Genomic DNA, 13,409 nt, shown 5'->3' with positions numbered 1-13,409 from the left:
ATAAATTTAAGAAGATCGAAATAATACCGTGCATCTTTTCTGACCACAAAGGTATGAAACTGGAAATCAACTACAGAAAGAAAACCAGAAAAGCCACAAAAATGTGGAGATTGAACAAAACGCTACTGAACAATGATTGGGTCAATGAAGAAATCAAAGAAGATATCAAAAAATTCCTGGAGACAAATGAAAATGAAAACATGACACGCCAAAATCTGTGGGATACAGCAAAAGTGGTTCTACAAGGGAAGTTTATAGCAATTCAGGCCTACCTCAACAAAGAAGAAAAATCTCAAATAGACAATCTAAAAGCGTACCTAAAGGTACCGGAAAAAGAACAACAAACAAAGCCCAAAATCAGAAGGAAGGAAATAATAAAAAGAGCAGAAATAAATGAAATAGAGACTAAGAAAACAATAGAAAAAATTAATGAAACCAAGAGCTGGTTCTTCGAAAAGATAAACAAAATTGACAAACCCTTAGCTAGACTCACCAAGAAAAAAAGAGAGAAGGCTCAAATAAATAAAATCAGAAATGAAAGAGCAGAGATTACAACGGACACCTCAGAAATACAAAAGATAATAAGAGAATACTATGAAAAGCTATACGCCAACAAATTGGATAATCTAGAAGAAATGGATAAATTCTTAGAAACATACAACCTTCCAAAACTGGACCAAGAAGATGTAGAAAATTTGAATAGACCGATCACCAGCAAGGAGATCGAAACAGCAATCAAAAACCTCCCAAAAAATAAAAGTCCAGGACCAGATGGCTTCCCTGGTGAATTCTACCAAACACTCAAAGAAGAGTTAATACCTATCCTTCTCAAACTCTTTCAAAAAATTGAAGAGGAGGGGAGGCTTCCTAACTCCTTCTACGAAGCAAACATTATCCTGATACCAAAACCAGACAAGGACAACACAAAAAAAGAAAATTACAGGCCAATATCACTGATGACCATCAACGCAAAAATCCTCAACAAAATACTAGCAAATCGAATACAATGATACATTAAAAAGATCATACATCATGATTAAGTGGGTTTCATTCCGGGGATGCAGGGATGGTTTAACATCCGCAAATCTAACAACGTGATACACCACATTAACAAAATGAAGAATAAAAATCACATGATCGTCTCAACAGATTCAGAGAAAGCATTTGACAAGATACAGCATCCATTTATGATAAAAACTCTAAATAAAATGGGTATAGAATACGTCAACATAATAAAGGCCATATATGACAAACCCACAGCAAATATCATTTTCAATGGAGAAAAACTGAAAGCTATCCCTCTAAGAACAGGAACCAGACAAGGATGCCCGCTGTCACCACTCTTATTTAACATAGTATTGGAAGTCCTAGCCAGAGCAATCAGGCAAGAAAAAGAAATACAAGGGATCCACATTGGAAAAGAAGAAGTGAAACTGTCACTCTTTGCAGACGACATGATTTTATATCTAGAAAACCCTAAAGAGTCCACTAAAAAACTTTCAGAAATAATAAAGGAATATAGTCAAGTTGCGGGATACAAAATCAATGTACAAAACTCAGTTGCGTTTCTATACACTAACAACGAAGTAGCAGAAAGAGAAATTAAGAATACAATCCCATTTACAATTGCAACAAAAAGAATAAAATACCTAGGAATAAACTTAACCAAAGAGGTGAAAGATCTCTACACCGAAAACTATAAAACATTGTTGAAAGAAATCAAAGACGACACAAAGAAATGGAAAGATATTCTGTGCTCTTGGATTGGAAGAATTAACATCGTTAAAATGTCCATACTTCCTAAAGCAATCTATAGATTCAACACAATCCCTATCAAAGTTCCAACAACATTTTTTACAAAAATAGAACAAAGAATCCTACAAGTTATATGGAACAACAAAAGACCCCGAATAGCCAAAGGATTCCTGAGAAAAAAGAACAAAGCTGGAGGTATCACACTCCCTGATTTCAAATTGTACTACAAAGCCATAGTAACCAAAACAGCATGGTACTGGCACAAAAACAGACACACAGATCAATGGAACAAAATTGAGAGCCCAGAAGTAAACCCACACGTTTATGGACAGCTAATATTCAACAAGGGAGCCAAGAGCATACGATGGAGAAAGGAGAGTCTCTTCAATAAATGGTGTTGGGAAAACTGGACAGCCACATGCAAAAGAATGAAAGTACACCATTCCCTTACACCATGCACAAAAATCAACTCAAAATGGATTAAAGACTTGAATGTAAGACCCGAAACCATGAGTCTTCTAGAAGAAAACATAGGCAGTATGCTCTATGACATTGGTCTGAGCAGCATATTTTCAAGTCCCATGTCTGACCGGGCAAGGGAAACAGAAGAAAAAATGAACAAATGGGAGTACATCAAACTAAAAAGCTTCTGCACAGCAAAGGAAACCATCAACAAAACGAAAAGAGAACCTAACAATTGGGAGAAGCTATTTGCAAACCATATATCAGATAAGGGGTTAATATCCAAAATATACAAAGAACTTATATAGATCAACAACAAAAAAACCAACAATCTAACTAGAAAATGGGCAAAAGATCTGAACAGAGATTTCTCCAAAGATATCCAGATGGCCAACAGGCATATGAAAAGATGCTCAACATCATTAGCTATCAGGGAAATGCAAATCAAAACTACAATGAGGTATCACCTCACTCCGGTCAGAATGGCTATAAATAACAAGACAGGAAACAACAAATGTTGGAAAGGGTGTGAAGAGAAGGGAACCCTTGTTCACTGCTGGTGGCAGTGCAAGCTGGTGCAGCCACTATGGAAAGCAGGATGGAGTATCCTCAGAAAACTAAGGATAGATCTACCATACGATCCAGCTATTCCACTGCTGGGTATTTATCCAAAGAACTTGAAAACACAAAGGCATAAAGATACTTGCACCCCTATGTTCATTGCGGCATTATACACAATAGCCAAGACTTGGAAGCCACGTAGGTGCCCATCAAGGGATGAATGGATAAAGAAGATGTGGTATTTATACACGATGGACTACTACTCAGCCATAAGAAATGACGAAATCCAGCCATTTGTGACAACATGGATGGACCTTGAGGGTATTATGCTGAGTGAAATAAGTCAGAGGGAGAAAGTCAAATACCATATGATCTCACTCATAAGTAGAAGATTAAAAATGACAAAAAGAAAAAAACAACACATAGCATTGGAGATTGGACTGGTGGTTACCACTGGGGGAGGCAGGAGGGCAAAAGGGGTGATTAGGATCACATGTGAGGGGATGCACTATAATTAGTGTTCGGGTGGTGAACATGATGTAATGTACACAGAATTCGAAATACGATGTACATCCGAAAAAAATAAAAATTTAAAGAAATAAAGAAATAAATGCATCTAGATTGGTTTTTCTCAAATAAACACATTATAGTTTCTGAAAAGGCAATAATTTTATTTCTAGACCTAAACTATAATTTCCCCAGAGTAAGAAAAGTAGCCTAAAAAGAAATTTTTCAATAAAAGCTAACCTTAAATGAAAGTACACTGCAAATACTAAAATATGACATGAATTATCAACTGACTTAATTGGAAAGATAATGTAAAATGTACTTTACCTCACCAAGTCCAAAGTTCCACGACTGCTTAGAAGGCAATTCTTTCAAAGGGATATTACCCCTAGGGTCACAAATAAGACAGTATTAAAGTTTGATTTATTCTCTCTGAAAATTATTGTTCTAAATTATGGTTCCCAAAGTTGGCTGCAGATCAGAATTATAAGGGAAGCTTTTTAAAAAATAAATAAGCTCCATCCTAAGGGTGTGGGTCAAACTTGGTATTTTGTATTTTAAAATCACCCCCTTGAGTGATTCAGTTCTGCACCCAGCTTTGAGAACCATGTTCTAAAATCACTTTCATAAAGTACATTTTAAAATTCAAGGTCTAACATGCTAGTTTTCATTCATAAGTTTCTGAATACCTGGAAGTTTGACAGCAAAGAACCTAATTTTTTTATTTTATTAAATAAGTTGTGAATGTTTTATTTGTTGTGCCAATCGCATAAAAATGGCATATAGGTATTCTTTTTACAAATAGATATTTTAAATATTTCCATAAGAAAGTACTTCTAAAATAAAAACCTATTCTAATTCATGATTGTTAATTACCAAGATTTGACTAAACCACAATTATTACCAAGAAAGTTAGGACTATTCTGAAACTACAAGTTTTCTTTAATTAAGTATAACTGCAGTCCCATAAACTCTTGATATGTTTGCTTATGCCATTAGCATCTGAATTCTATTACTCCCTTGTTCTGATTCTATACTAACCAAGCCACCTTCCCATGGAGAGCTGCCAAAAATTAGAAAACATGCTTATCATGCCAGTAAACATTCCTATATAAGTAACCCTTCTATTTCTTACTGTAAATTAATAAATTGACATTCTGGTGAGTGTGTAAGTTTCTTGAACACATAAGTCAGTTTTCTCAAATCTAATTAACACTAAGATTCAGATAAGATGACGGCTTTGTGCTGGCAAATACGAGCACCATACTCTCAACTAGGGTGATATTACTAAGATTCTGACAACTGGTAAGCCTTTGCAGAGGCCAGTCTGCCCACTCTGAGACAGCAACACCCCTACCTCACATTGCATCAATTCAACCCTTCAATATGCATTATACTAGATGCTGAATTGCATTCCCCAGATTTACCTAAAAACTTACAAACGGTTCACTGGATATATCTGGATTGTCTTCTGTGGTGCCTTCTCTTGGTAATCACTTTCAAATTTCCCTTTAAAAATAAAAGTATGCATTGAACTAAAACTCTGGCACAGACTAGTTCTTTTTTTTAAATTGGAAGCTTATTAGCATGACCCATATGGAACGAAATCACTGGTCCACACAATGTCACATAATAGAATGTCACTCTATTTTCAATTTTATACTCCTCCAAATACACACACACACACACACACACATATCTATATTATATATAAATATGTACTAAAAACAAAAAGACCAATAGATTATTACCCTTCTCGTGTATAACACCAACCTTTTTTTTCAGAGCTGGCTGGGAAACTATCCTTCTCAAAAGATGTACTAAGATTATTTCTTTCATGATCGTTATACTCTTTCTGATAGTTCTTGTTTGGCTGACACTTTTCTGGGTAACTTGTTTTATTAAAAGTAGAATTACTAAAAGTCAACTCTGGATTTGTAAAAATACTTCTAATGCATCTCTCAGTGGAATGGTTTTTATCAGAACTAGTGACTGCACAAGTATCTCCCATACTGTCAAAACCACACTTGTCAAAGGTTTTCTTTATACTCCACTGATCTATGTTTAATAAATTGATCACATTTTCACTAATAAAAGAGTCACAATTCTCTGACAGAAGGCTGGGTGTTGGCTGGTTCGCATCTTCAAGAAAATTTGAAACCTCTTTCCTATTTTCTTCCAAAATATGTTGTACTGACTGTTTTTCAATAATGAAGTCTGACTGTCTTCTCTCATCCATGGTTCCACAATCTTCACCTGTAACTATATCAGGTCTTTCAGTAAGGAAATTCCGATTTCCTGGACTTTGAGATAAATAAAAACATATTTAACAAGAAAAGCATAGAAAATTTTCATTTAGAAACTTAAAGTTAAATTCTTAGAGAACATACTGAGTAGCTACTAACATTTACCTGGACTATGTTTTCAGTTTTTTATTTGAATAAATAATATTGTTTTGGGTGGAAATTTGTCTAATGTGCCTCAGTGAGTATGAAAATAATCTACACTTAGTTTTGTATTTCAACACAAAAAAAGTGTTGAAATGAAGTATGATGTGGTTCAATTCACTGTTATATTAACAAAATATGACCAACCTATATCATGTCTTCTGTAATAAGGTCTAGTGAATACCCTAGACAACCACTGCATGTAACTGCTGCTCTGTTTAATCAGAGAAAGATATTCTGAACACACTGCAGGGAAAAATTATCCCCAGTGTTAAAACATCAAATCAGAGTTATCAGAACACTATAACAGATATCTCTCAACCTAACAAGGATATAAAAACAACTCTGAAGTTCCCAAGGGAGAGCAATACAGATACAAATGCATATATCTGTAATAAAGCCAAGAGATAAGATGAATTAGATGGAAAGGTTAGCCTAGATAACTTATAAGTTCCCTTCTAATGTATAAATCATAATTCTAAGTTATGTCCAACTTGTATAAAAGAATCAAAGCTATTATACGAAATAATTAAAAATCAAGATATTCTGGGGCTGGCCCTGTGGCAGAGATGTTAAGTTCACACGTTCCACTTCGGAAGCCCAGGGTTTCACCAGTTCAGATCCTGGGTGCGGACTTAGCACACTGCTCATTAAGCCATGCTGACATGGCGTCCCATATAGCAGAAGCAGAAGGACCTAAAACCAGAATATACAACTATGTACTGGGGGGTTTTGGGGGTAAGAAGAAAAACAGAAATAAATAAAGATTGGCAACAGATGTTAGCTCAGGTGTCAATCTAACAACAAAAAAAAAAAATCAAGATACTCTGGATTTTGTTGCCATTGACTATCCACAAATTTACTTAGGGGTGGGCTGTTCCAGAGATTGGAGGTACCAAAGAAATTTAGAAAAGAAACATAGACTGCTAAAACTGATTGATTTCCAATTTTATTTTTTAAGTTATTCATTAAACATCTAATGAGCAGGTCCACCTGCCGTGTTCCAGGCACTATGCCATGTATTGGGGACAGAGAGAGAAAAGAATTCAGTTTGGCATTAAAGAGAGAGAGAGAGATTTTGTCCAGGAATGTTCATAGACCGTGATCCTACACTGTTTCTCAATACGGGTCTTAGTGGTGTTTTGAGCAGAATAATGTTATTCTGTGATATCAAAGGCATAACCTATAGCACGCAATTATATACACCATTCACACCAGAGAAATTGTATTACTTTAAATGAGAAAATAAATGTAAAAGCACTTCATAAATTAGAAAGCACACTACAAATGTAAATAATCATTTTTAAACAGCATTTTAAGCATTCTGATTCAGAAGAATCACTCACTGAGAGATCTGGAGAACAGAGAAATGTATAATGCACAGTTATTGCTCACAAGAAATAGTCTGGAAGGGGAAAGAAAAACTAGAAAGTGATAAGTGCTATTCTACAGTGTTACAACAATAAATAAAAGAAATGCTTTTACTTGAGAAAAATCAGGTAGGTGGCATTTGAGTTGGGGACTGAATGTTGGGAAGGATTGCTACTTGTAAAGATGACAGAGAGAAATGATGCTAAAAATATAAAAGCCTTACTAAGATAAATCGATCCAACTTCTTTAACACTTTTTCCTATAGATAAAGGTTCATTCATTTACGGACTACAATATGGATAAATTCATTATCTAAATAAGCCTTTTATGTGCATTAAATAGATACTTAATGTATGCCTGCCATGTGGTAGGGAGATAATACAGCTTATATTCTAGTGAAGGAAGATAATAACAAATAAATAAGATAACTAACCATTAATAAGTACAATGGATAAAAGAAATAAACAAATAAAAAAGATAATTACAGCAGCTTTATAGGTGCTACAAGATCAGACGATGGAACAACTTGTGTTGGAGGTCCTTTTCAGATAGCTGGTCAGGAAAGTTCCTAGCAAAGAAGTGATAAATAAGCTAAAGATACAGAATGATTAGACATATAAAGAGAGGAGTATGCATACTGCAGGGGGATGGAATAAACACAAATACAAGATTTGCAGCACATGTGAGAAACAAAAAGGAGTAAAGCTAGAATAGAATCAGTGAAAGAAAACTTACGGCCTAAGGCTTAAAAGGTACAAAAGGGCCCAGATCATGTAGAGCTTTATTTTTGAAAAGAGCAATAAGAAATATTGAAAATTGCTAAGTACAAAAGTAAAACTCTCTTGCTTTTTGCCTTAAAAAATATCAGTCTGACTGCTTGGTGAATGCGAATATCCTGATTTCCATCTGGCCAAAATGAAGCTAGAGAAACAAGATTTAGCCTCATTGACTGACAGAATTATAAAACTGGACAAACTGTATGAGACAATGGCTTTCAGACTTGGGCCATTGGATAGAATAGGATAACGATCCCTGACAGAGAGAAAACAAGTAAGGTGAATTCTATGACTGCTCCTAGCTTATTGCTTGGAGAGAGTATCCAAGCCACAGAACAGAGAGGGGAAATCCAGTTGGAGCTCACAGATTCCCTTTGTTGAGGAAACAGCGCTGGAAGGTCAGGAAGACTGCAGAGAACAGAGTATGCAGGGCAGAGTACCATGAAGGAGAGTGCTTCAAAGAGAGAGGGCTCCAGAGATCTACAGAAAGTTCTCAAATCTTCAGCTAAGTACTGATCAGCACATGCGTATGAAGTAATTACCCAAGGCTGGGAAAAGCAAAACCCAAGATGAGAAGATTGAACAATTCCAGGAACTCAAACAGAAATGGAAAAATTTTGTGTTTCCACCAGTTAGAGTGGAAAACCTCTTAATTCAAAGGAAATCTAAGAATACAAGAAGGATATTGCCTTAGCAGGGGGCAAAATTAGCCACAGAGTGAAGGTGTATCTGGTCCTGTTTAACAAAGTTTAAAGCAAGCCTTAATAAGATCATACTAAAATCCCAGAAAAACCTTAGGTAAATTTATAGGAATACAAAAATTTCCAGACCAAAAAGATGAAATTCATAATGTATACAATCTAAAAAAAAATTATCAGGAATGCAAAAAAGTAGAAAGTTACAACCCATAATGAAGAGAAAAATCAATTATTAGAAATAGACCAAGAAATGACACAAATGATAGAATTCGTAGACAAGGACATTAAAAGAGTTATCAGAACTATATTCCCTACATCCAAAAAGATAGACGAAAGACTGAGGATGTTGAATAGAAACACGGAAGATATAAAGAAGAGTTAAAACAAACTTCTAGAGATAAAAAATATACTGAACAGATTTACATAGAGATTAGACACCAAAGAAGATACAACTAGAGAATCTGAAGAAAAAGCAATATAATCTATATAAAATGAAACAATGAGAGAAAAAAAGATGAAAATAAATAAACAGAGCATCAATAAACTGTGACACAACTTCAAATGGACTAACTTACATGTTATTAAGGTCCCCAAAGAAGAGAGGAGAGGAATAAAAAATATCCAAAAAATCAATGGCTGAATTTTCCACATTCGATAAAAACTAAGTTCACAGATCCAAGATGCTCAATGCAGCTCAAAGACAAGAAATAAAAAGAAAAGGAACATCCTAATCAATGGATAGAAATCTATGATAGAAAATCCACCATGGAGAATCTATGATAGAAAAATCTTAGAAACAGAGAAAAATTATATATTAGATATATAGATATTAAGATAAGAATGACAGCAACTTCTAGTAGGAAACAATGCAAGTCAAAAGATATCTTTCAAAAAGAAAAGAATAAAAACTTACAAATACATAGAAGCTGAAAGAATTAATTACTAGCAGCCCCACACTATAAGAAATGTTAACAAAAGTCTTTCAAACATAAGGAAAATATCACCACACGGAAATCTAGATCTACACAAAATAACAAAGACCATCAAAAATGATGAATTTGTGCTTAAGTATAAAAAACATATTTTCTTAATTTTTAACTCTCTTTAAAGCAAAAAGAACAATAATATATTATTAGATTTATAACATTTATATAAGTGAATGTATGGATACAACACCACAAAGGCCAGAGGGGAGAAATGGAAGCATACCATTACAGGGTTCTTACACAATACTTGAAGTAGTATAACATAACTAGAATATAGTCTGTGATAAATTAAAATATATACAATAAATTCTAAAGAAACCACTGAAAAACAAAACAGAGTTATAGATAACAAGCCAACAAAAGGATAAATTAAGTCATAAAAAAGACTAAAATCAAATAAAGGCAGAAAAGAGGGAAAGGGAACAAAGATTATATGGGAGAAATAAAAAATAAATAGCAAGAGAACAGACAAATCCAATCATATATCAATTGTTGCACTAAATGTAAACTATATTCATAACCATAATACAAGTCTCAATAAATTTGAAAGGATTCAAATCACACAAAGGATGTTCCCTGTCCACAATGGAATTAATTTAGAAAGATAACAGAAAAGTCTTGGGAATTTTAGGAACCAAATAACAAATTTCTAAATATCTCATGGAGTGAAGAAGAAATCAAAAGGAAAATTAGAAAGTTTTTTAACTGAATGAAAATAAAACAAAATATCAAAATTTGTAGGATGCAGCAAAGCAGCAGTTAGTGGAAAATTTACAGCACTAAACACGTGCATTAGAAAAGAAAAATAGTCTCAAGTCAATGACCTCAGCTTTCACCTTAAGAAATCAGGAAAAAAGGAGTAAATTAAATCCAAAGTAAACAGACAAAAGGAAATAAAGATAAGAGCAGAATTCAATGAAATAAAAACAAAAATAAGAAATACGTGAAACTGAAAGACGATTCTGTGAGAAAATAAATAAAATTGGCAAGTCTCTAATCAGAATAATCACTGGGAAAAAGGGGAGAAGAAACAACTTACCCATATTAGTAATGGGAGAAAAGACATCACTACAGAAGTTAAAGATTTCATATGCATAATAAGGAGATATTATGAATAACTTTAAGTCAATAAATTTTACAACATAGATAAAATGGATACATTTTTTGTATGACACAAACTACCAAAGCTCACTAAAAAAATAATAATCCAACTAGCCTTCTATCTAGTAAAAAATGGAAATTATAGTAAAAAAAAAACCTTCCCACAAAAAGAAATTCATACCAACTGACTTCACTGATGAACTCTACCAGACATTTAAGGAAGAAATGTACCAATCCTACACAAACTCTTTCAGAAAATTACACAGGAGGGAATACTTCTCAACTCATTCTATGACACCAACATTAGGCTGATATCAAAACCAGACTAAGATATTACAAGATATTACTAGAAAGTAATCTCCCTCATGAAGACTAATGTAAAAATCCCTAACAAAATTTTGGCAAATCAAATCCAATGAATGCATAACAAGGTTAGCACATTGTGACCAAGTAGGGTTTATCTCAGGAATACAAGGTTGGTTTAACATTCAAAATTAATCAATTGTGGGGCCAGACTTCTGGAATGAGAGACTGAGAAACCTGGCAAATCTTGTCCCCTAAAAGCAGTAACAGAACCAGATAACACTCACAAAAAAAATCATCTCAAATATGGGGAGTGACCAATGGCATCCAATAAACTGTGAAGCAGTACTTCAAGAAAAACTACTCAACCTTAGTAGAACCAGTGGGAACCTGTGGAGTTTTAGCCTTAGGCTGCCACCATCCCTCCACCCCCAACTCCATGGCTGGTAGCCTACCAAGGCTGAGCTTGTCTGGAGAGGGTCAGGAAGGTGGGAGACTCATGTCCAGGGAATTTGTCAAAAATAATCATTGTCTTGGTGGCAAACTATCAAAGAAGCCCAAAATTGCAGCTGCCTGAGGCTGAGATATTTGGAGCAAGCAAAAACCATCCAGAAATTTCATAGAGAGATCCAGAAAACAAAAAGGTACAAGAGGCTTTGATAAACTCCCAGACCCTCCTGGTGGTCTGGAAGGTTGCATAAACGTGTAAGGCTGAGTGCAGACTCAGGAGAGACCAGAAAGAGCTACAGGTATCTACTCATCCCTGGCTGAGTGTAAGGTCTTGTGCAAGGGAGGAAGCCTTGTTAGCTGAAGGTACTTAAACACAACCTCCAACTAATCATTGGTTGGCCTCTAAGCACTGCTTAGAGGGAAATTTATACCTTTTAATGCCTGTATTAGGAGAGAAGAAATATATCAAATCAGTAAGTTAAGTTTGCACTTTAAGAAACTAAAAAAAGACAGGCAAACTAAGCCAAAAGCAAGCAGAAAAAGGAAATCATAAACATTAGGGCAGAAATCAATGGAATGAAAAACAGAAAAATAGAGAAAATTGATAAAACCCTAAACTTAGTTCTTTAAAAAGACCAATAAAATTAGCAAATCTTCAGCTACACTGACCAAGAGAAAAAGGAGAAAAGACACAGATCTAGAACTCAAAAAGGGACATCAACACCAACCTGACAGAAACTGAAAGGGTTTCAAGGGAATGCTATAAATCACCTTATGCTAACAAATGAAACAACTTAGATGAAGTGGATTAATTCCTAGAAAAACACATATTACTACAACTGATTCAAGAAGAAATTAGAAAATCTGAATAGATCTTTACACAAGTAAAAAAAATTAGTAAAAAGCCTTCCCACTAAGAATAGCCCTGATGCAAAAACATCTAAAGAATCCACAAATTCTTCTATTAAATAGAGCAAACACTTTACACTTTATTATATGAGGCCAGTATTATTCTGATATGAAAGCCAGACAGAAAACATAAGAAGAAAAGAAAAATTCAGACCAATTTTCCTAATGAATATGGATGCAAAAATCATAAACAAAATATTAGCAAACCAAATCCAGCAATACATGAAGAGGTTTATATATAATGACCAAGCAGCTTTTAACCCAGGAGTGCAAGGTAGTTTCATACTTCAAAATACAGTAATATATTACATGTTAATAGAATAAAGGAAAAAACTAGATGATAATCTCAAGGGACACAGAAAGAGAATTTGACAAAATCCATGATAAAAACGTTCAATGAACTAGAAATAGAAGGGAATTTCCTCAACCTGATAAAGGGCACCTACAAAAAAACCTACAGCTAATATCATACTTAATAGTGAAGGATAAATGCTTTTTCCCTAAGAGTGGGAAAAATGCAAGCACGTCCACTCTTGTCACTGCTATTCAACACTGTACTAGAGGTTGTAGTCACTCAGGCAAGAAAAACAAGTAAAAGGCAACCAGATTGAAAAAGGAGAGATAAAAACACCTTTATTTATAGACAACATAATCCAGTATGGTGAAACTCCTAAAGAATCCACAAAAATACTACTAGAACTAATAATGATCTCAGCAAAGTTGAAGGATACAAGATCAATATACAAAAATTAATTGTATTTCTATACACTAGCAATGAACAATCCAAAAATGAAATTAAGAAAATAACTCCATTCACAACAGCATAAAAAGAATAAGATACTTAGAAATAAATTTAACAAAAGCAGCACACTGCTTATATATTGAAAACTACAATACATTATTGAGGGGCCAGCCCAGTGGCCAAGTGGTTAAGTTCACACGCTCCACTTCAGCGGCCCAAGGTTTTGCCGGTTCGGATCCTGGACGCGGACATGGCACCACTCATCAAGCCACATTGAGGCAGTATCCCACATGCTACAAGTAGAAGGACCCACAACTAGAATATATAGCTGTGTACTGGGG

General features: G+C 34.5%; 1 protein-coding gene across 1 annotated transcript in view; it reads right to left on the bottom strand.

The window, feature by feature from the left end:
• Positions 1 to 13,409, bottom strand: part of REDIC1 (regulator of DNA class I crossover intermediates 1) — a 73,686-nt gene that overhangs the window by 18,783 nt on the left and 41,494 nt on the right. The window contains exons 8-10 of the mRNA XM_070494785.1: positions 5,059 to 5,588; positions 4,725 to 4,794; positions 3,613 to 3,673 (exon numbers count right to left, since the gene is read on the bottom strand). Of these exons, the coding sequence (XP_070350886.1) occupies positions 3,613 to 3,673; positions 4,725 to 4,794; positions 5,059 to 5,588 (661 nt within the window). The remainder of the gene's footprint in view (positions 1 to 3,612; positions 3,674 to 4,724; positions 4,795 to 5,058; positions 5,589 to 13,409) is intronic.

Source organism: Equus asinus, chromosome 22 (assembly GCF_041296235.1).
Source record: "Equus asinus isolate D_3611 breed Donkey chromosome 22, EquAss-T2T_v2, whole genome shotgun sequence".
Taxonomy (NCBI): domain Eukaryota; kingdom Metazoa; phylum Chordata; class Mammalia; order Perissodactyla; family Equidae; genus Equus; species Equus asinus.
Note: the sequence above shows the minus strand (reverse complement) of the source record. Positions and strands in the feature narration are given on the sequence as shown.